This window comes from Gopherus evgoodei, chromosome 2, assembly GCF_007399415.2.
Source record: "Gopherus evgoodei ecotype Sinaloan lineage chromosome 2, rGopEvg1_v1.p, whole genome shotgun sequence".
In the NCBI taxonomy this organism is placed as follows: Eukaryota; Metazoa; Chordata; order Testudines; family Testudinidae; genus Gopherus; species Gopherus evgoodei.
Genome location: NC_044323.1, coordinates 27,065,801 through 27,089,236, shown reverse-complemented (window position 1 = coordinate 27,089,236; position 23,436 = coordinate 27,065,801). Strand labels below are relative to the sequence as shown.

Here is a 23,436-nt window from a genome sequence, read left to right as displayed (position 1 = left end):
TAAATCTGTTACTGAATGGCCAGAGAGGTTGAAGTGTTCTCCTACTGGTTTTTGAATGTTATGATTCCTGATATCAGATTTGTGTCCATTTATTCTTTTGTGTAGAGACTGTCCGGTTTGGCCAATGTACATGGCAGAGGGGCATTGCTGGCACATGATGGCATATATCACATTGGTGGATGTGCAGGTGAACGAGCCCCTGATGGTGTGGCTGATGTGATTAGGTCCTGTTATGGTGCCACTTGAATAGATATGTGGACAGAGTTGGCATTGGGCTTTCTTGCAAAGATAGGTTCCTTTTTGTTTTTGTTCTGTGATGTATGGTTGCTGGTGAGTATTTGCTTCAGGTTGGGAGTGCTCTCTGTAAGTGAGGACAGGTCTGTCTCCCAAGATCTGGGAGAGTGAGGGATCATCTTTCAGGATAGGTTGTAGATCTTTGATGATACGCTGGAGAGGTAACGACTAGTGGCGTTCTGTTATTTTCTTTGTTGGGCCTGTCTTGTAGTAGGTGACTTCTGGGTACTCTTCTGGCTCTGTCAATCTGTTTTTTAACTTCAGCAGGTGGGTATTGTAGTTTTAAGAATGCTTGATAGAGATCTTGTAGGTGTTTGTCTCTGTCTGAGGGATTGTAGCAAATGCGATTGTACCTTAGAGCTTGGCTGAAGACAGTGGATTGAGATGTGTCCTGGTTAGAAGCTGGAGGCATGTAGGTAAGTATAGCAGTCAGTAGGTTTCCAGTATAGGGTGGTGTTTATGTGACCATTGCTTATTAGCACAGTAGTGTCAAGGAAATGGACTGCTTGTGTGGATTGGTCTAGGCTGAGGTCGATATTGGGATGGAAATAGTTGAAATCATGGTGGAATTCCTCAAGGGCTTCTTGTCTATAGGTCCAGATGATGAAGATGTCATCAGTGTAGAGTAGGGTCATTAGGGGAATGAGAGCTAAGGAAGCATTGTTCTAAGTCAGCCATAAAAATGTTGGCATACTATGGGGCCATGCGGGTACCCATAGCAGTGCTGCTGACTTGAAGGTATATATTGTCCCCAAATGTGAAATAGTTGTGGGTGAGGACAAAGTTGCAAAGTTCAGACACCAGGTTTGGCATGTAACTAGTTCACAAAACTGCAGGGGGGTGGTGGGGAAACTCAAGGGGGGTATAGGGAAATCACTGTGCCCAGCTAACCAGCCAGACTGATTGCATTTTGTCTGGTGGGCTTTTCCCAGGTGCAAACACTTTTGTAGTGCAGATGTATAGTCAATATTCCTAACTTTAGATACAAAAATGATACATGCATACAAATATGATAATTCTATTCAGTAAATCATAACCTTTCCAATGATAGCTCACAAGACCCATCTTGCATAAAATGTCTTAGATATGCTATACTCATATTATAACAATATTTCTATGAAGAATATGGGGTGTAGTGTCACAACCCTGTTACCAGCATCTGTATTATACAAGATGATGAATTTCAGAAATTTTGGAATTATAGGTTACATCAGTTGCAAATGCAGAGGACTCTGCAGACTCGGAGGGTGTACTTGAGTCTCAAAAACGTAGGGAGATTCTTTCAAGAAGGCCTTCATACCGGTAAGTTTATGCTTTTTAAAAACTAGCTTAACTGCCACATACTACTTATATTACTACTAATACTATCTGAAGAAAAGCTCTGTGTACACTCAAAAGTTTGTCTCTATTACCATCAGAAGTTGGTCCAATAAAAGATATTACTTCACCCACCTTGTCTTGCTAATATCCTGGAACCAATGTGCTACTCATAGTATAAATATCAGTAAAAGACAGTCCTCAAACTGTTTCTCTTATGGGCATTGATTTTAAATGTGTACTTTAAATTAAATTGTTTAAATTATGTTTTAGAAAAATTCTGAATGAACTATCTTCTGATGCTACTGGTGTCCCTAAGATTGAAGAGGAAAAATCAGAGGAAGAAGGAACACCTTCTGGCATCCCTGCAATGGCAGTACCAACCAGCCTATATCAGACTAGCACAGGGCAATACAGTATGTATGCTAAGATACAGTATAGCATCTTAATTTTAAAAAAACCTGTTACTGTCTTTTGCTGAATTTAAAAATAGCAGAGTGAAAAATTGAGAGAGCTATTTGAACCAGGAAAAAGAGAATGAGATTTATCTTCATATTTGTCCAAGAGGATTGCAGATTGCATCTTCTGCCACATCACATTAGCAAAAATAAACCTTTTTCTGGTCTGTTTTCCTCCCACCTCAAAGCCTCTGTTAGTTTCCCAAACTTGGGGTGATTTTGAAATCAAGTCCATCACTGTACAGTGCTTTAAAGAATGGAAGAACCAGGCATTGCCTGAAAGAGGCAAAATGTAGGTGTCTCTCTTGTCTTTTCCATACACAGGTATTTGTATATTATAAGAATTTTTTGTTTTTCATTATTGTATTGTTTTAATGGTGTAATAAAGGTGCATGTTGATTGGAAAATGTTGATTAAAACATTAATACAGTGCAATACAAAGTTGTATGTGACTATGACTCACTTTTTTATCTTAAAAATGTAATACCATTTTGCTAATCTAATGCAAAATATCAGTACTATAAAATTAAGTGGTGTGAAATAGAATATTCATTGTATTTAAATCTCTAATTGTGTCAGTAATCAAGTCATCTGAAGAATCCGTGTATTATATGGTTACTTATTACATGTCATATTCATCCTATTATTTATGGTTAAGGCTAAGATTTTGTCATGGTTATTTTTAGTAAAAGTCATGGACATGTCATGGGTAATAAATAAAAATTCACAGAAGCCATGACCTGTCTGTGACTTTTGCTGCTGCTGCTCCATGGTTTCCCCCGCCTCCAGGATGGCTGGGAGCTGTGGGGTTTCCCCTCTGCCTGCAGCAGCTAGGAGCTGCAAGGTGACTGTATTTCCCAAAGAGAAAATGGGACACCCCCAGTCACGTGCTCGAGGTGTCCCTCTGCCCCTGCGCGAGACTGTCGCCCATTGACGGAACCCTGAGAAGGGCCCCCTCAGGAGTCTGTCACCTGTCGCTTGAACCTTGCAGGGGCGCACTGTCGCCTGTCGCTGGAATCCTGCCAGGGCCCTGCTGGCTGCCAGTTCCAAAGTCCCACAGCCCCTGGAACTGAAGCAGAGAATGACCATGATCTCCATGATATAAACATAACCTTGTTTATGGTATGAATTGACATATAATTTGTAATGAGATAGAGTCCATAATTTAGCACAGGAAGGAAAGGTACAGTGGAACTTTCTATCTTATCTCTCAGTTTTCTGACTTTTGATTGATTGATTTTCAAATCTTCCTGTTGCTTTACAATAATTTTCTGTAATAATAATTAACCATAAGCTACAATAACTAACCATAAGCTTCTGTCATAAACAGATAGCTAAGGGTTAATGGTCTTTTACCTGTAAAGGGTTAACAAAGGGAACCAAACACCTGACCAGAGGACCAATCAGGAAACAAGACTTTTTCAAATCTGGGTGGAGGGAAGTTTTGGGTGTGAGTTCTTTGTTCTTTGTCTCGGTTCGGTGACCCTCTTGGCTCTGAGAGTGATCTTTCTATCTCCAGGCATTCTAATCTTCTGTTTCCAAGTTGTAAGTACAAGGATAGTAAGACAATAGGTTTATATTGTTTTTTTGTATTTACATGTGTGTAGTTGCTGGAATGTGTTAAATTGTATTCTTTTTGGATAAGGCGGTTTATTCGTTTTTTCTTTTAAGCAATTGACCCTGTATATTGTCACCTTGATACAGAGACCAATTTTATGTCCTTTTTCTTTCTTTTTATATAAAGCTTTCTTTTTAAGACCTGTTTGAGTGTTTTTCACTGGTTAAGGCTAAGAAATGAAGGGAGAGGGAAAATCTCTTTGTGTTAGATTTACTAAGCCTGACTTGGCATACTCTCTGGGTGAGGGGGGAGAGAGATTTGATCTCTCGGTACTTGTGTTTCAAGGACTTGAAGCAGGGAGGGTGGAATCCCTTTGTTTAGATTCACGGAGCTTGAATCTGTATATCTCTCCAGGAACCCAGGGAGGGAACAGCTGGAGGGGAAGAGGGAGAAGGAAAGTGGATTATTTCCCTTTGTGGTGAGACTCAGGGCATCTTGGGGGTTCCCCAGGGAAGGTTTTGGGGAGACCAGAGTGAGCCAGACACTGGAATTCTGGCTGGTGGCAGTGATATCAGATCCAAGCTGATAATTAAGTTTGGAGGTTTCATGCTAGCTTCTCATGTTCTGAACCCTAAGGTTCAGATCTGAGTAGGACAGTTATGACAGCTTCAATTTCCAATTGCTCATCCTTTTTCTCCAAACAGCGGTAGAAAAAATAGCTTCATAGCAGTATTCCTCAAAGATTTTTTCTTGCTTTATTTGCATGTTAAACATTTCACACCTCACTATGAATGTTAGATTTTGCAGTCATTTCTCTTCTGTGGGTTGAATTTCCATTAATCTTTTTCCTTTTTATGTAGAATTTTTATAGCATTAAAAACAAAGAATTTACTGTTACAATGAGTCATTTATGTCTCAGGTCTTCTCATGTGTAGAAATAATGAAGATTTTTATTAAAAACAGCAGTGTATTTTCTCCTACACAATGGTAGGAAAATGGCAAGGCGATCTGCTTTTTCTGAAGTATATATATGAGAACAGAGGACTCCTATTAAAATGTTAACAATGGAACTTAGAAAAGGATAGAATAGCTCTTTCTAAATAAATAAATTCTTTAACTGTTCTTAGAATTCCTCTAGCTATCCTTTATAATTTGTAAAGGTAAAATGATTTTATCAACACTGAGAAAACAAAATTTACATTTAACACTGAACTACTAATTACTATTCTTTATATTCATTATTACTCTGGTTGTAGAGATGTTAATGGTGATGACCAAATTAAGGTTCTGTAGAATAGTGGTTCTCAACCAGGGGTCCGGGCCCTGTGGGGGACTGCAAATAGTTTTCAGGTGGTCCGCCAAACAGTGCCAGTGTTAGACTTGCTGGGGGTCGGGGTAGAAAGCTGAAGCCCCACCACATGGGTATGAAGCCTGGGTCCTTGAGCCCTGCCACCCAGGGCTGAAGCCGAAGCCTGAGCAACTTAGCTTTGTGGGGGCCTCTGTGGCATGGGGCCCCAGGCAATTGCCCCGCTTGCTATCCCCTAATGCTGCCCCTGGCTTTCATATGCTGAAAACCAGTTGTCATGGCACAGGTGGGCTGTGGAGTTTTTATAGCATGGGCAGGTGGAGGGCTCAGAAAGAAAAAGGTTGAGGACCCGTGCTCAAAAGTCCTTAAACCCATTGGGTCTAAAAAGTAAGGGCATTGATACTCACTCCGGTTAGATGCAGAGTCCTTAATACCCAGTGACTGCAACAGTAGTGCTCAGGACCTCTTGGGAGCTGCTCACAACTTGAACCACTCAACTGGAGAGTATATTTATTAGTTGTGTTCAGCTTTTCATTTTAGGTCGTCATCATTTTATCAAGAAACTCAGTTTTGAAGTTATATTAAAAAATGTGAAGAATTCATTCTAAAATGTAGCCTTTTCAGGAAAACCTGAATAGGCTTGAAGGAATGGAAGTAGCAAAACACAAAGCAATAGAGTTGATGAATGTGTCCAAGACTGAAAAGAAAATAAATGCCAGAAGAAACTATCTGCATTTGGAAATTAAACACAAATTCAGTTATTACTTATGCTACGCAGCAACTTTCAGTACATATAAAAGAAGCTCTACATGATTTATAGTTCAGTTTTGCTTTGTTGCAGTCAGTATGAACTTGGATGCTGATCTGAATGGAAACAGAATTGGGCCTTATGTGTGAAGGGTTAAATATTTCCATTAGCCTCAAGAATTAGTATAAAATACTATTACTAAGTGCTACAAAGAATAAATCTTTCTGTGAAAAATTCCTTTAGTCATGTTTTCCAACTTTTAATTTTCTTAACTATGTTCCCATGTCAGAATTCATGTAGCCACCATTAATGCCAAAATTATTTTTTCTTCTTAAATATCACTGATCTACTAGTTTTGGGTTGGGTTGGTTCTAGTTGCAATGAGACATTTATCAAGTTTGTCATGCAAGGGGAACTCCCTAGTGTCTGTGGAGAGGTATTGTTACAGACATACAATCAATATTCATCCCTACAGGTTTGTGATGAACTGGGAATTAAAACATCTTAACTCAGCAGCCAGGTAATCTGGGAACCTGTGTTTTCACTAGTCACATCATTGTCTTCTTCCTGGTGACTAAGGTCTGAGGTGTCGTTCAGTAAAGCCTGAAGAACTCCCATGCTTACGTTAATCAGGACCTCCACCTCCTGGGCTTCAGGAAGTCAGCAGCACTCCTGGGCATTCTTGCATCAGTCTACTCCACATTTTTCCACTTTCATTTTGGGATTTTTTGGAGAAAATACTCTCCAGGTGGCCATCCTCCCTCTTTGGGCTCAGAGGTCACTCTTGTGTCTAATCTGAAAGAACATTTTAAAACTTTACTCTGATTATTTTTGTGACTGTTTAGTGAGTTTCGTTAAGAAATTTAATGTTTTAATATGAAATTAAGTGCAAATTCTAGTATCAATAATTTTTAAAATTGTAATTGCACATCACTTTCTTTTGTTATAATTTGCTAAAACTGTACTGACTAGTAGGGCCTGTGTTTTTCTCTATTTTAATTGGAATATTTGTTCAGTAAGACATCTACTTTGCAATAAGCAAAATAAATGTATCACCAATGTCTGCTTGAGTTAGCAGAGTCCATAAGAAATTTAACTAAATCTTATTTAATCTAATTTTAAAAAGGCTTTGGCATGAGCCTGATCTAGAAGCGTCCTGATGCATGCTGTTCTTCCCTCATATAAGAAATCGTGCTGATATCTTAGAACAACATGTTCTGCATTTTTAGACTGATTTCATGTACAGTATTTGTTAAATACATTTGCAGCAGTATGCTTTAATATTAGGCACTGTTCAGGGAATGCAGATACCAGCCTTCATATGCGATGATGAGTCTGATTTGGGATCTCTGTTTTTAAAGCTGTATCTTTTTGCAAGCAGTTTTCTTACTCCATAATTTAATAGTTCATTAACTAGATCTGAAAAAGTTCTTCATTGTATGTGAAAAGGACAAAAACCTTAAAACAAAATCCCATCCATCTTTTATTGCAGTGAACTCCAGTATATTAGATCTACCTTTGCTCAAGGGAGTTATAGCAAAATGTTTCTTGAGATGCTTCTCGTTTTTGTCAGAATTGTCATGTGAAAGAAAAATTAGAGTTGAGAGTTAATCCAAGTTGTAGTAGTGATGGTCAGTTACTGCTCAATACTGGCAGTTGAAATTTTAGGTTTGACCATTTGGAATTTACTGTTGTTTTATAAAAAGATACCATATTGCCTAACTGCTTCCTTTTGGGTCTTGAGCTTTTAAGCACAAATCCTCAGTCATAGTCAGTTTATCACTTCGTTCCAGCCACCTATAATCCTAAGGAGCTGTTATGTCAGCCAAGAATTGACACAGCATAAAGATTCCCTGGCCACTTCCCCTTTGTCATTTTCAGGGTGGGCAGGATGGAGGAAGGGTTGAAGGTTCCTAGCAAACTGGAGGTTAAAAAAAGTCATTTTTGGCAACTAATGCTACCAAGCTTAGCGAAGAGTCAAATAGGATGCTGTGTGGCTGTATGCCTTCACACTCCTTTGATGAATGAGGACTATATGTCTTTGATGGAAGGTGGAAACATCTTGATCAGCTCTTGGAAATATTTCCCCTCTCTGTCCAGCATCACTTCAGTCTTGCCTGGGTTCAGTTCAGTCCAGCTGCTCTTCATCCAAGAACTAATTTCCTGTATACATTCTGATACAGAATCTTAGAATATCAGGGTTGGAAGGGACCTCAGGAGGTCATCTAGTCCAACCCTCTGCTCAAAGCCTGACCAATCCCCCACTAAATCATTCCAGCCAGGGCTTTGTCAAGCCTGACCTTAAAAACCTCTAAGGAATGAGATTCTACCACCTCCCTAGGTAACCAAGTCCAGTGCTTCACGACCTTCCTAGTGAAAAAGTTTTTCCTAATATCTAACCTAAACCTCCCCCACTGCAACTTGAGACCATTACTCCTTGTTCTGTCATCTGGTACCACTGAGAACAGTCTAGTTCTATCCTCTTTGGAACCTCCTTTCGGGTAGTTGAAAGCAGCTATCAAATCCTCCCTCATTCTTCTCATCTGCAGACTAAACAATCCCAGTTCCCTCAGCCTCTCCTCATAAGTCATGTGCTCCAGCCCCCTAATCATTTTTGTTGCCGTCCGCTGGACTCTTTCCAATTTTTCCACATCCTTCTTGTAGTGTGGGGCCCAAAACTGGACACAGTACTCCAGATGAGGCCTCACCAATGTCGAATAGAGGGGAGTGACCACATCCCTCGATCTGCTGGCAATGCCCCTACTTATACAGCCCAAAATGCCGTTAGCCTTCTTGGCAACAAGGGCACACTGTTGACGCATATCCAGCTTCTCGTCCACTGTAACCCCTAGGTCCTTTACTGCAGAACTGCTTCCTAGCCATTCGGTCCCTAGTCTGTAATAGTGAATGAGATTCTTCCGTCCTAAGTGCAGGACTCTGCACTTGTCCTTGTTGAACCTCATCAGGTTTCTTTTGGCCCAGTCCTCTAATTTGTCTAGGTCCCTCTATATCCTATCGCTACCCTCCAGCGTATCTACCACTCCTCCCAGTTTAGTGTCATCTGCAAACTTGCTGAGAGTGCAGTCCACGCCATCCTCCAGATCATTAATAAAGATATTGAACAAAACCGGCCCCAGGACTGACCCTTGGGGCACTCCGCTTGAAACCAGCTGCCAACTATACATAGACTTATAGACTCTAGGACTGGAAGGGACCTCGAGAGGTCATCGAGTCCAGTCCCCTGCCCTCATGGCAGGACCAAATACTGTCTAGACCATCCCTAATAGACATTTATCTAACCTACTCTTAAATATCTCCAGAGATGGAAATTCCACAACTTCCCTAGGCAATCTATTCCAGTGTTTAACTACCCTGACAGTTAGGAACTTTGTCCTAATGTCCAACCTAAATCTCCCTTGCTGCAGTTTAAGCCCATTGCTTCTTGTTCTATCATTGGAGGCTAAGGTGAACAAGTTTTCTCCCTCCTCCTGATGACACCCTTTTAGATACCTGAAAACTGCTATCATGTCCCCTCTCAGTCTTCTCTTTTCCAAACTAAATAAACCCACTTCCTTCAGCCTTCCTTCGTAGGTCATGTTCTCAAGACCTTTAATCATTCTTGTTGCTCTTTTCTGGACCCTCTCCAATTTTTCCACATCTTTCTTGAATGCGGTGCCCAGAACTGGACACAATACTCTAGTTGAGGCCTAACCAGCGCAGAGTAAAGCGGAAGAATGACTTCTCATGTCTTGTTTACAACACACCTGTTAATGCATCCCAGAATCACGTTTGCTTTTTTTGCAACAGTATCACACTGTTCACTCATATTAAGCTTGTGGTCCACTATGACCCCTCGATCTCTTTCTGCCATACTCGTTCCTAGACAGTCTCCTCCCATTCTGTATGTGTGAAACTGATTGTTCCTTCCTAAGTGGAGCACTTTGCATTTATCTTTATTGAACTTCATCCTGTTTACCTCAGACCATTTCTCCAATTTGTTCTGATCATTTTGAATTTTGATCCTGTCCTCCAAAGCAGTTGCAATCCCTCCCAGTTTGGTATCGTCCGCAAACTCAGTAAGCGTACTTTCTATGCCAACATCTAAATCGTTGATGAAGATATTGAACAGAGCCGGTTCCAAAATAGACCCCTGCGGAACCCCACTTGTTATACCTTTCCAGCAGGATTGGGAGCCATTAATAACTACTCTCTGAGTACGGTTATCCAGCCAGTTATGCACCCACCTTATAGTAGCCCCATCTAAATTGTACTTTCCTAGTTTATCTATAAGAATATCATGCGAGACTGTATCAAATGCCTTACTAAAGTCTAGGTATATCACATCCACCACTTCTCCCTTATCCACAAGGCTCATTGTCCTATCAAAGAATGCTATCAGATTAGTTTGACACGATTTGTTCTTTACAAATCCATGCTGGCTATTCCCTATCACCTTACCACCTTCCAAGTGTTTGCAGATGATTTCTTTAATTACTTGCTCCATTATCTTCCCTGGCACAGAAGTTAAACTAACTGGTCTGTAGTTTCTTGGGTTGTTTTTATTTCCCTTTTTATAGATGGGCACTATATTGGAGCCGTTGATCACTACCCGTTGTTAGTAGAGGCAGTGGTTACATGTTAGTAGAGGCAGTGGTTACATCAGCTGAGAACGAGAGAGAGAGTTGAGTCGGATTGACATAATGTTGGCAACTGAGCCTGTGATGTCTCATTATCTCTCCCAGTATTGAAGAGAAGTGGGGATAGTATGGATCCCTGTTGGACCTCACAGGTGAGGGCCTTTGGAGAGAAGGAGCAGTTGTTTATCTCCATTCTCTGAGTTCTGTTGGAGAGGAACAATAGCAGTCTATACTGCTGGCCATTTACTCCTGCTATGTCATGTAGATGTATTAGTACTACTTTGTGGTCCATTGTATCAAAGTGTGTGGAGAGGTCCACAGTATAAGCATGTTGATCTTACCTGTGTCCATGGCCATGAGGAGGTAATTTTGTATGCCACTAGAGCCCTCGGTGCGGTGTGTCCTGATCTGAGCCCTGATTGTGAGGTATCCAGGATATTGACTGCTGTCACATGTTGCTAGAGCTTAGTGGTTACTATTTGCTAAATGATTTTGCCCAGAAACAGGAGATTGGAGATGGGACAGTAGTTGGAAAGATCTTCAGGGTTGATTGTTGGTTTCTTGAGAATTGGGCAAACTATTGTATTTTTCTAGGACTTTGGTAGATGTGCTTCTCTGAAAGAGGCATTGACTATTTCCATTAGTGCCTTGCTTAATAGTTCTTCACTGGCTTTTCTGGGTCAGGAGGGAAATAGATCTGCTTCACTGATTGTGATTCTAATATTTTTTCAGGATTTTTTCAGGGACCAAACTCAGTCATGGGTGATGAGGAGGATAGTGCAATCTAGTTAGGGGTAGAATTTTCTTTCCAAGTTAGCTGTATATATGTATTCAGTTAATCTTATAATTAAAGTATGTTGACAGTTCTTCACAGCTTTAGAATTTGGATATTCGGGCTATACAGTCTGGGTTGATTAGGCAGTTCACTATGCAAGATATCTCTGTAGGCCTTGATTCTGCCATGTTGATTCTGGAGCAGTAGAAGGTTCATTTTGCCATCTTTACTGCAGTAGCATAGTCTTGTAAGTGTTATTTTGTGCTATGGTGGAGAATTCAAAATGTTTCTACCTTTCTAGATATGCTCTTTCTAAGTATACTCTTTACCTGCCATAGCTCATCTGTGACCCATAGTGATCACTGTTGTCTGTGCGAAGGGATAGCGTGGGCCAAGCTGTTGATAGTAGTGAATAACATGGTACTGTACTGTTGTACAAACTCATTTGCACCTTGGCCTTGTGTTTGGGTGGCTTGTTCTCCTGGGATGAATGGAAAACATTAGAGTTGCTGGGACTGTAAACTGAAAAAAAATGGGTAAAATAGTGCATTCTCCATGTGATTGACCCAAAAAGTGAATAATACAAAATAGGAGTATGACACATAAGAGGCTAGTACAGTTTTTTAAAAATATATTAATTCAGCATGCCATGCCATATTATTAGTTCTGCAAATTTCTTTAAGCACAGAAATGATTGGAAGTCTCTATCTGATGAAAAAAAACTTTCTTCCCAAAGTGGTAAATATAGTATAATATGTTGTATATATTTGTTTCTATCGCGTAATCTGTTTTTTTCTTTTTGCATTCAGTTGCCATAGCCCAAGGTGGAGCAATCCAGATTTCTAATCCAGCATCTGATGGCGTCCAGGGACTGCAGACATTAACAATGACAAATTCAGGAGCTCCTCAGCCAGGTGCTACCATTGTGCAATATGCAGCACAAACACCTGATGGCACACAGCAGTTTTTTGTACCTGGAAGCCAAGTTGTTGTCCAAGGTATATTTTGTGATCTACTGCATTTTAGATTTATACAAATTATTTTTTCACAAAGTGCTTTTTGTTGGTGTGCACATTATGGTGATGTTACTAATAAAAGAATTACTAATAAAGGGAACTGAGAAAGTTAGTGTTAGGAGAAGAGTGGGTTGGTTTGCTCACTAAGGGCAGCTACTCTCATTTGAAAATAAATGTTTATGAACTTTAGAGGATATATGATAATGAGGGAAGAGCATGATGACATTGCTGGCTCGTATGTACACTTTTGTCCAGGCTTTGCGAGATAGTGTTTCATAGTAGGCCAAGAGTGGAGTGGTGCAGTTTGAGTTTGATTGGAAGTTGCTGTGTAATTGGAGTAAATAAAATGAAATTCAGAATTCTTCTTCGCGTGCTTGCTCATGTTGATTCCATTCTAGGTGTGTGTGTGCCCACATCCACAGTTGTTGGAGATTTTTGCCTTAGCAGTATCCGTAGGGCTGGCTGTGGCGCCCTCTGGAGTGCCACGCTCATGCATCTGTATATTAGGCACTACCTGTCCTACACCCTCTCAGTTCCTTCTTACTGCCTGTGAAAGTTGGTCAGAGTGCCTTGTCTTGCCTCGCAAGAGTGTTAGTGGTTTTTCTAACAGCCCATTGACTGTCTTCTTTGTATATAGTTCTCAGATAGTTAGTCATTAAGTGATAAGTGTTAGGTGTTAGTTTAGTAGTTAGAGTCCTAGCAGGGACTTCGCCCCAGAGCGGGGCATGCCACATTCCCTGGGCTTCAAACCATGTTCATCACGCAGCAGGTCTATACCTGTTAGTGACCCCCACAGCAGCTGTTTGAAGTATTTGGGAGAGTCTCATATAAAGGAGAAGTGCAGGATTTGTAAGAACTTTTTTGTCCCAGAATCCAGAAAGAGTGCATCATCCGCCTGAAAGCCCTCCCCATGGAGGCTGCACTTCACCTGGTGTTGGAGCCTTCCTAATTGGACTCTGTGCCCAGCACCTGAGCCTCAGTGCAGAGCACTCCACCGGCACCAGGTTCCTCCTGGCACCATTCCCCTTCGCCAGTGCCCAAAAAGCATCAACAGAAAAGAAACTCCCCAGCACCATCCAAGGAGGGGAAGGGGTCTCTGGACATAGGTCCCCGTTCAGGCCGCACATCCACCATGGAGCTGCAACGGGATGCCGCTGTGGTCAGACCCTCTAGCCCAACCAGGGATCTTCCTTCGACTCCTGGGAGTGGTAGAGGACCCCGACTCCTACTGGGGCCTGCAACACCCGAGGTTTCCCAGGTGGCTAAAGACCTGATGGTCATACTGGTACCAAATACACCACACCTGGTACTGGATGTGCCTAAGACCCGGCAACCCATCAAGGGTTGATCGTGGGGTCAGGTGCAGAGAAACGTCAATCTGGTGATCTGTTGTGATCTGGGTATTTTGATAAATACAGAAAAATCAACTCTGATACCAGTGCAATGGATAGAGTTCATTGGGGTGGTCCTCGACTCCACTCAGGCCAGAGCCTTTCTCCCTGAGACCTGGTTCTGAGCCATGACAGACCTGATCTTGTACATGGGGGCTAAACCTCTCACCACCGCTCACATGTGCCTGAGATTGTTGGGCCACTTAACAGTCTGTACTTACAGGGTCTGGTACATGTGGCTCCATCTCAGGGCTCTACAGGTGCTGCTGGTGTCGGTCTACCTCCCAACAGACACAACATAGACTGTGTAGTCAGGGTACTGGACCACATACCGTCGTCACTCGTATGGTGGTCAAATCCCATATCGGTGCTGGAGGGAGTTCCCTTTGCAGCCCGATCCTCGTCAGTAACCCTGGTCTCCGATGCCTTGGATCTGGGATGTGGAACCCACTTAGACAATCTCAGCACACAAGGACGTTGGTCGAGTCACAATCGCCCCTTCCATATTAACATCAGACAGGTCAGAGTGGTTCACTTGGCCTGCCAAGCTTTCCTGTCTCATCTGAGGGGCAGGGTGGTTTAGATCCTGACAGACAACACTGCTGCAATGTTCTGTATCAACAAACAAGGCGGAGCTCGCTTGTCAGCCCTTTGCAGGAAGTTCTTCAGCGGTGGAACTTCTGTTTTCATCATGCCATTCATCTTGCAGCCATGCACTTCCCTGAGGCCAGGAACACATTGGCAGTTCCCCTCAGCAGGACCTTCTTGTCTCACCATGAATGGGCACTCCATCTGGAGATCTGGAGATGATCAGTGTCATCTTCCAAACACGGGAGACTCCATAGGTGGACTTGTTTGCATCCAGGTAGAGCAGGAAGTGCCACGTTTTCTGTTTGATTCAGGGGATTGATGGAGGCTCTCTGTCAGGCACCTTTCTGCTCCCGTAGTCATATGCCTTCCCTCCAGTGCCATTAATCCACAGAGTTCTCATGAAAATCAAATAGGAGAGGGCAAAGGTGATCCTCAGAGTGCTGGCTTGGCCACGCCAGCATTGGTTCAGCCCACTGCTGGACCTCTTTGTGGATGCCCTGCTACAGTTGTTGCTTCAGCTGGACTTGATGTCACAGAGCCACAGCAGTCTTCTGCACCCCAACCTGGCAGCGCTGCACCTGATGGGGTTGGCTGCTGCATGGTTAAATATGGAGGAGCAGGAATGCTCGGCCCATGTCCAACAAGTCCTGTTGGTCAGTAGAAGATTCTCCACCAGGGTGAACTACCCGACCAAAGAAAAGCAATTCACGTACTGGGTGTTGGACCAAGGTATTCGGCCCAAACAGGCCTCGCTGCAGTCAATCCTGGACTACCTCCTGCATCTCAAGCTCCAAAGTCTGTCTCTTTCATCTACCAAGGTTTGGTTGGCCATTATTTCCCTCTCCCATCCCCCATCCCAGGGCAGGTCAGTCTTTGCTCATGACACGACAGTCCAATTTCTAAAAGTTCTGAAGCGATTCTACCCTCACGTCTGGGATTCAGTACCTCCATGGGACTTAAATCTCATGCTGTCTAGGTTCACTGGCTCCCCCTTCGATCTTTGGCATCCTGTTCCCTCCTTCTCCTCTTGTGGAAGGGCTTAGCAATAACATCTGCCTGTAGGGTCTCTGAGATTAGGGCACTTACCTTGGAGCCGTCCTACACTGTGTTCTACAAGGACAAGGTCCAGAAAGAAGCCTCATTCTCAAAGGTATAACATTTGTACTTATGGAGTACTGGAGGCTCAGGGCATTGCTAAGGAGCTACAGAGCCTTTCACCTGTAGGTCATGATTTTGAGTCCTTCCCCATTCAGCAAGGATTGTTCCCATCTAATGGATGTTTGGTAGTCCCATATGATATAAGATTGGTGGGTCCCAGTTTGAGTTCCTGTGTCACAAACTCATCACTGTGTTTTGTACTTCGTTGTAGGCTCTTTGGGGCAGAGACTGTGCCTTACCATGTTTTGTACAGTGCCTAGCACAATGGGGCCCTGGTCTCAATTGGGTCTTCTAGGAAAAGCTCCAGCCAGGGGAACAAAATCTCCTTAATCACTATAAATTTGTAGAAGTTGGCAATTCTATAATTGTCACACACATTGGGGGTGGGCAGAAAGAGTTGAAAAATTAGAAGGCAGACCAAAAATTATGATTTATACTTCTTTAAAAAAATCTCTTGTTTTTTTTTTTTTGTCTAATTTAACCATTTTTAGGGATCTGACTCATGATTTTTGGAATTGGCAATACTAAGATTATGAAATAATTTCCATCAGACTTTGCTGTCAATGTGTCTTTGAGTCTAATTTACAAGTAGATCTGTGAGTGTGGTCTGTAAATTAGGAACGTATGTAAATTAGAATAAACCAAAGCTAGGCTACAGAAATATGAAAGGATGCTTTATCATCAAAAACAGGTTTTTTGGGCTGCAGTTTTAGTGAGCTGTTCCAGGACAAAGCACGTTAATAACAGAGGTAGGCTAGTGAGGTCATTGTGATGTCAGTGTTCCTGCTTGTAATCCTGCACATGCTTGCTAGTTTGGAACATTTCACGTTGGGCTGTGATAGAGCAACAAGAGAATCCTATATGCAAAAGCTGATCATGGCTGTAACAGGAGATGAAACAGGTAGGAATCTCTTGTCAGGGTCTTTAAAATAGCAGTTTCTATACTTTATTTGGAAATCCAGAAAAGATTTCATAGCTAGCAGTATGTGGAACTTGTTTTTAAAACTTGTTGAAGTACCTCTTTAATTTTACAGTGCAAAGTTGCCCAAATTGGTGCCAATTGTTTTTATTCCCCATTAGCTAATACAGCATTTTAGTGTAAATTTACCATTTTTAATAGCACTCTTTAGTGTATCTTTGTTGTTGCATTGCAGTAGTCTCTTTACAATAATATGTGCAGCTGGTCTGTTGCTTTTTGGTTTAGTAATAAATAAACTATCATGTCAGATTATTTTAGCCTGTCAAAACTAAAGTGGAGTTGTAAGTGAAAGATGTGCACTGTTCTAGTTATATAAATAAGCCTTTACTATTCATTGCTAAAGAAAATAGGGAGCACAAATGCATCTGAAAGAGCTGTAGTGTTCTGAGTGTCATAATGCCTGCTTGTTTTTTCCTCCTCTGTTTAAAATGGTCTGTTCCTCAGCTAATTGAGTTCAAAAGGCTGACGTCATTAGACTTCCTGGAATCGTGTTGCAGTGGGGAACTGGAAAAGTTAAACTCCAAACAAGATACACATTGACGTCAGCTCCGAGTCATGCTGTGATTTAGTCAGTTCCTTTCTGCTTCATCAAACGCTGCAGAGTTGTAATGCTAACTAGTTTGCTGCTTGTGTCTACGTTCTGCTCTTAGCTGAGTAAAGCTATTTCATATACTTTGTTTTATTACTCCAAAAGTGTAAGTATCTTCTCTTTAGGGTCTTGTGTTCACACAAACAGCTATTCAGGAACAAACTAGAAGCTTTATGGGGGAAAAGTTAAAAACGCTTCTAATAAGATAGTTATTGGTATGCTTCACAAAGGGGGAGGGATATATAGCCTGTCACATTCTTTTTCCTGGGTAGCCTTTATAAGAACTTGAGTCTGGCTACTCTTTACTGCTCATCAAGAGAACATTTTTTCAACAGCCTGTTTTTAAAGGAATTTTTATTAGTATGTTGGTCTTATTAAAATTCTCCAGATAAGGTTGATTTACAAGGTAAGGATTTTTTTAGTAATTTGGTCATTTGGTAAATTATGTGCCGGAACTCAGATACAGCCCAAGGCTTTCAGTGAATGCTTTTTACCCAGTTTGCTTAACTAATTTTGCTTAATCTTAAGGAGAAAGTGACTTCCTTGGGGAAATGCAGTGAGAGCATGGGTCAGCCATTAGGACTATCCTGGTTCCCAGTCTTATGTACCATTGACCTTAGTGTTTGATTTGAGTTTGGTCTGTGAAAACAATTTACAATCTACATTAAGTTTCTTTATAAAGTCATATGAATATTTCTGTATTTCCTTAAGATAGGTGAATTGAGCAAATACTCTTATTGTAAATCAAATTTTCTGGGACTTTGTTCAGGAAGAAAAAGATCACTGTGGCTGTAATTCTTCCCTCTCTAATAAGATCCTGCATTCTGATTCGTATGGTAGACTAAACTCTTACACTTGCATAGAGTACCATTAAAGACAATAGGGTTTCACATGTTTGCAGGGGTCCATCTGCATTGATCAGATTGTATTATTTCTTTTAGGTTGTTGAAATAGTCTCACTGACTCCTATTCAATATGATGCTTTGACTTTCTCTGTGATGGTGATATCATACCTGCCATGGAAGTCACCAATAGAATATATGGTGGAGCATCATATAGAGGCAGGAGCTGGTGAATCTCTACCTCAAGGGGACCAGAAAGACAAAAACAGATTAGTTTAAAGTAAATAATAAACTGAATTACTTCCTTTATTTTGAGGCTTTCCACTTCCACTCTTCCAATGTTTAATGGATCATTATTATTTTATTAGTTATTGCAGATATCTGTAAGGCATCCATCACTATGGAATCTGGGCACATTTCACATAGGTTAGAATCATACCAAACATCAGCATTTCTAAAACATCTCAATCTTTCCATCAAAACTTTTGATAACTTTATCCCCACCTAAATCCTAAACCTTGCCTTGTGTCTCCTCTTAACCATTTCACTCTGACAGTGATTCCAGTCTCAATACACAATTTCCTTTCTCCCTTCATGGCTCTGTGCATTTTCCTATATCACCTTAGGAGTAGTAGGTAATGCTGCTCATACCAGCTTTCCACATGTAATCCTGTCTTCGCTCAAGTTCCTCTTAAAAACCCACTTTTTTGTGAATCTCACAAGAAGCATGTTTTCCATTTATAATTAAACACAACCACCACCACCCCCCTAAATCAAATAAAATCATCCCTTCCTCTGGATTTCCCAGTGTATCCCATCCTCTGGGTCTGCCTTTTAGACTATTATATCTTTGGGGACAGGAACTATATTTATTATTGTGCATTGTATAGCACCAAAGGCTCTTGATGCTAAAGAAATAATAGTAATAATTAATAATAAAGAATAGAAAAATAGCTGGATATACTTTACATGTACTCTTTATGTCACTTTTTGCAGCTTGTCTTTAAGGAAAATGGCAATTTCCTTTCTGGTCAGTTCTAATTTTTTGAGACATTATATACAATGATTTGCAGATAGAAATAATCACAGTGCAAATATAATTTAATTCAGTGTGTTGTAAAGTGCTTTGAAGAGATTTACTGTACTGCACAATCTCATTATTCTGATATACTGTGATGTGAACTAAAAAATGTTGAGGCTTTGTCTGAGTTTTGGTGTAATGATCCGACTGCTAGCTTTGCTGGATCAAAACAATTATTTTCCTCTAACATCATGCTTTTAGAACTCACTGGCATCTATTTGTGAGGTAGGAGAAGACATTATGCTGACTGGTCGAGGCATTATCATCATGCTTTATTTGAATTACAGTAGCATCCTCTATAGGCCTCAACAGAGATAAGGGCTCAATTGTGCTAGAGCCCTATTTATATATACATGGGGTAGTGTGTTCACTAGAGAAAAAAAGGTGTGTTTATCTTGCATTAGCTGACATGAGTTAAAATCCTGGTGAAATAAAAGGCAGTTTTGTAGTTGACACAGGTGTTAACAGGCGATCTTAAAGACTATGGGGAAGTCTAGGGTTACCTGCAAATTCCAGTAAAAATTACAAATGTTCTCATCTTCACTAGGATTTTTGATTCATGCTCGTTAACTCAAGCTAAGATGACACCTTTTTCCTAATGAAGATGCATCCAGTGAAAGGCAGTCCCTGCCCTAAAGACTTAAATAGACATAACAAATATAGTGTCGGACCACAGAAGTATTATTACTCCATTTTAGAAATGGTGAACTGAAACAAAATCCTTGTGCTTAAGTACCTCACCAAATCAGGAGCTAAGTGACTTGCCATTGGTTACACAGGGAGACCAATATTGAGCCCAGATCTCTTGAATGCCAATCTGTCCAGTGCCTTACTTACAAGGCCATCCTCTCTTGCTTGAATGTGACCTATGTCCAGTGAATTTTTGGTATGGTCTTCCTAGGAGTCTATTATTTTAAATCTATTTTTCTCCCATTTTACAATTTCTGAGTACTGCTTTAGAAGATCCACTGGTGTGAAAAGATGTGGAAGAAGGCTATAAGAAGGGTAATTATTTATTCATTTAGTTTTTTCTATATTTTCCTCCATATAACTGACTTCTCTTATCTTCCCAACCCATGTGTCTCTCCCTCCCCCCCTCAAAAAAGTGGAGTGTTGGGGGAATTTTACCTTTTGTTTTTAACCCATTTCTGAATTTCACTGACTTCCATTATTTGTGTACTGGAATTACTTTTTTTAAAGAAACGCAGTACCAAATTTAATGAGATGATGTGATAGCACCTGAAATTTGATCTCCTGTATTCATCTGCTGTGATGAGGGAAAGTTATGCTCTTAGGTCTGCAATGATATATAAAACATATCAAAATTTACAAGCAAGAACTTGCTCTTATTTTTAAGTATGAGACACTCAACATTTAAATGTATAATAATTTAAAATGTCAGACATGCCACATACATTGACTTACCCAGATTTAATGACATTTTAAAGGTTGCCTTTTGTCATAAAAGTAGCAAGAGAACATCTTAGAAATGAATGAAAAATTAGAGAAACTAACAAAGCAAAGGGAGAGCATCAGAAAGGGACTGGTTCCAAGTTAAAAACATAAAACTACTTTTAAAATGTGTTGTGTAACTAACGTGTTACAAAGTAGATAGAAGAAGTCTTGGTTGTATTTGTTAGCTTTTGTGTCATCACATCACAAGCCTATGAAATGTTTGATGTAATTAACATATCAACAGACGTATGCTATTTCAGTTAGATTTTGACAGGTAAGTTTATATAAAGTAAAAAATGTTCTTCTTTAATACAGCTGCCACTGGAGACATGCCAACTTACCAGATCCGAACTCCCACCACAGCCTTGCCTCAAGGAGTGGTAATGGCAGCCTCACCAGGAACTTTGCACAGCCCTCAGCAGCTAGCAGAAGAGGCAACACGCAAAAGGGAACTGAGACTTATGAAAAATAGGTAAGAGTGTGTAACAATAATATAATTATTAGTCACTGCTGCAAAGGGCAAATGTCAGCTATGATTAATCTTCTTCAAAGGAAAGTATTATAATAAATTCTTACTCTTAAGGTCATGTGGCCCTTGATGTGATCGAGGGAGAGCAGAACATTCTTAGCCGTTAAACGACGTCACCAGCAAGTGTGGTACCTACACAGCACTGATGTATAATGGCCAATAATTGCCTAAATCATAAGTAGCTTTTCTTCAACTGTGGTTTGAGCATTGGCCTGCTAAATCCAGGGTTGAGATTTCAGTCCTTCAGGGGGCCATTTAGGGATCTGGGGCAAAAAACTGTCTGGGGATTGGTCCTGCTTTGAGCAGGGGGTTGGACTAGACGACCTCCTGAGATCCCTTCCAATCCTGATATTCTATGATAGTGAAGATAAAATGAGCCACCTAACTGAGTCATGAGGAGCACCCTTTCCTGCAAAACTGTGTTACTAAATCTAAGCTTTCATTGAAAAAAATATTTGTACCCTTCATGACTGTGAAAGTCAGTTTCAAAATTAACAGATAAGAAATCAGTGCAGTGTTGTCTTCCTGAGTCTACAGAGAGCCTGAAACAAGAATTCTCAAATCAAAGGCATGAGCTGTCTGACTCATCCCCATGGACTTTTAACACTGAAATATAATTATGACAATTTAAATATAAACATTAACTTTTTTATTGCCAGTCATATTTTGTAGCAGTATCCAGCTAATGTACGTATCACTGTGGCAGAGCTCTGACCTTGTCTCCATGGGTCCCGTGCCTCCAGGTGGTTTATGCTAGCCTCAGAGGCTCACTGCGACCCTCCACGTAGCCCTTCTCTCTCTAGGGCCAGAGTTACAGTCTACTGAGGCCTTTTCATCATAAGCCAGCAAGGAGGTTGGTGAGAGAACCCCACAATCTCTTTTATCCCTACAGGCTTATTCAAGAACAGTTGCGTCTCCTGTCCTGACAGGGACCTGTCTTCCTGTTTCTGTAGTGGCGGCTTGGGGGGAACCCGGGCCCGCCTTCTGGCCCAGGGACCCTCGTAGTAGCAGCTGTTGGCAGCCAACCTTTCACCTCCAGAGCTGCTACACTTCCCTGGGCCACTTCCCTACAGCTCCCCCGCTTCTCTCTCTCTCAATGCCTTCTTCACCTTTACCTTAGGGGGTCTCTTCCAGTGGCCTGAGGGTGTCTTTATTACCCAGCCCTTCAGCGACACTTCCTTTCCTCTGGCTTCCTTTTCCTTCCCCCGGCCTGATGGGAGTGAGCTCTTTTACAGTATCAGAGGGCCTTAATTAGAGTCAGGTGTTCACATTAGCTTAACGGCCTCACCTGACTCTTTGCAGGCTAATTGGAGTTATGTGTTCTCCCTAGCCTGGAGCAGCCCCTGCTCTGGTCAGTCACGGAACAGAAAACTGCTTATCCAGTGGCCTGTATATCTGCTGTCTATTACTCTGCTGTACCCAATTGGCCTGGGTCTATCACGTAGTTATGTTACCTAAACTTCTCCAGGAGCCAAAAAGCCCTAGCGATCGTCCACCCCTTTGTTGCTGTTAAATATATCTAAATATAAGATTTCAACATTATACTTAGAGTTCTGTTCTTTATTATACATGTATAAACACATTTCCCTCTGATCTTCGTTCAGAGATGATTTCGCCTTTTTTTCTTTTAGTGCTTGTTCGCATCCATTCCAATCAGGTGTGCACACGTGCACAGTTGCCAGAAATTTTTCCTCCAGCAGCTCCTGTCAGGTCAGCTGTGGAGCCCCCTGGAGTGGTGCCTTCATGGCACTCAATATATGAACCTGCTGACCCGTTCCCTCCTCAGTTCCTTCTTACCACCTGTGATGGTCAGAACTGCGAGTGGCTTGATTGCAAGTTCTACTTGCTTCCCCTAGTTTTATAGTGTAGTTTACCTTAGTAGTTTGCAGTTGTTCTAGTTTTATTAGTTACTAGTAGTTCTGTTAGGACTGGGGAGTTTCCTCTCCACCCTAACCTTTCCCCTTGGGGACATCAGGGCATGCCTTGATCCCAGGGATTCAAGCCCTGCGAGTCCTGCAATAAGCCCATGCCAATGGGTGACCTCCACAACGCTTGTTTAAAGTGTCTGGGGGAGGCTCACCAAGCCAATAGGTGCAGGATTTGCAAGGGTTTTGGAGTGGGATTTCAGGTTGAAACAGCTCCTCATGGAGGTAGCTCTTAAACCACAGCCCGTCTCGGCATGGCAGGACCCGACACCAAGCTCCTCAGTGCGGAGTGTGCCGGCATCAGTACCAGAATCGGCATCACAGAAGATCTCTGAGCACAGAGACTTGCGGCACTGCACCGATCCCCCGTGCCTAAGACTCTGGGAACCGCCTGGCACCGGTCCCACTCTCCAGCACTGCAGAAGAAGCACACCAAGCAGAGTAGAGATGGATCTCCTGTGAGACCCTCCCCTGTAGTCTTGGCCAATGGAGCACATCCCAGAAAGGAACACCCCACCCTGAGCTCCTTGGAGTTGGCTCTGGGAACCTCAGACACGCAAGGAGTACCGTTGAGCCTGGAACCATTGGACTCCCCAATCCACATGGTGGAGGAGGTGGGGCTGCTATCCACTCCGGACATCTTCGAGACTGCGCGGGACTTCATTGCCATGACAGCACCGCAGTTTCCGACTCTCTGCAAGAAGTCCCCGGCACCACCGAGGGTGCTACCACCTCACAGAAGACAACAATGGTGTGCCTGCCTGCATTGCTAGGTCAGCGATCCCCA

The 23,436-nt window shown here is 41.8% G+C and overlaps 1 protein-coding gene across 14 annotated transcripts in view; it reads left to right on the top strand.

Annotated features, from left to right (window-relative positions):
* Nucleotides 1–23,436, top strand: part of CREM (cAMP responsive element modulator) — a 75,913-nt gene that overhangs the window by 43,912 nt on the left and 8,565 nt on the right. For 3 of the 14 annotated variants that reach the window (XM_030550151.1, XM_030550152.1, XM_030550150.1), the window contains exons 4-7: nucleotides 1,499–1,596; nucleotides 1,885–2,027; nucleotides 11,903–12,091; nucleotides 20,511–20,667. In XM_030550151.1, coding sequence (XP_030406011.1) covers nucleotides 1,499–1,596; nucleotides 1,885–2,027; nucleotides 11,903–12,091; nucleotides 20,511–20,667 — 587 coding nt within the window. Of the gene's footprint in view, nucleotides 1–1,498; nucleotides 1,597–1,884; nucleotides 2,028–11,902; nucleotides 12,092–12,521; nucleotides 16,151–16,672; nucleotides 19,746–20,510; nucleotides 20,668–23,436 lie in introns of those variants that run through there. The other 11 variants (XM_030550163.1, XM_030550164.1, XM_030550155.1 and 8 more) reach the window with 9 other exon arrangements.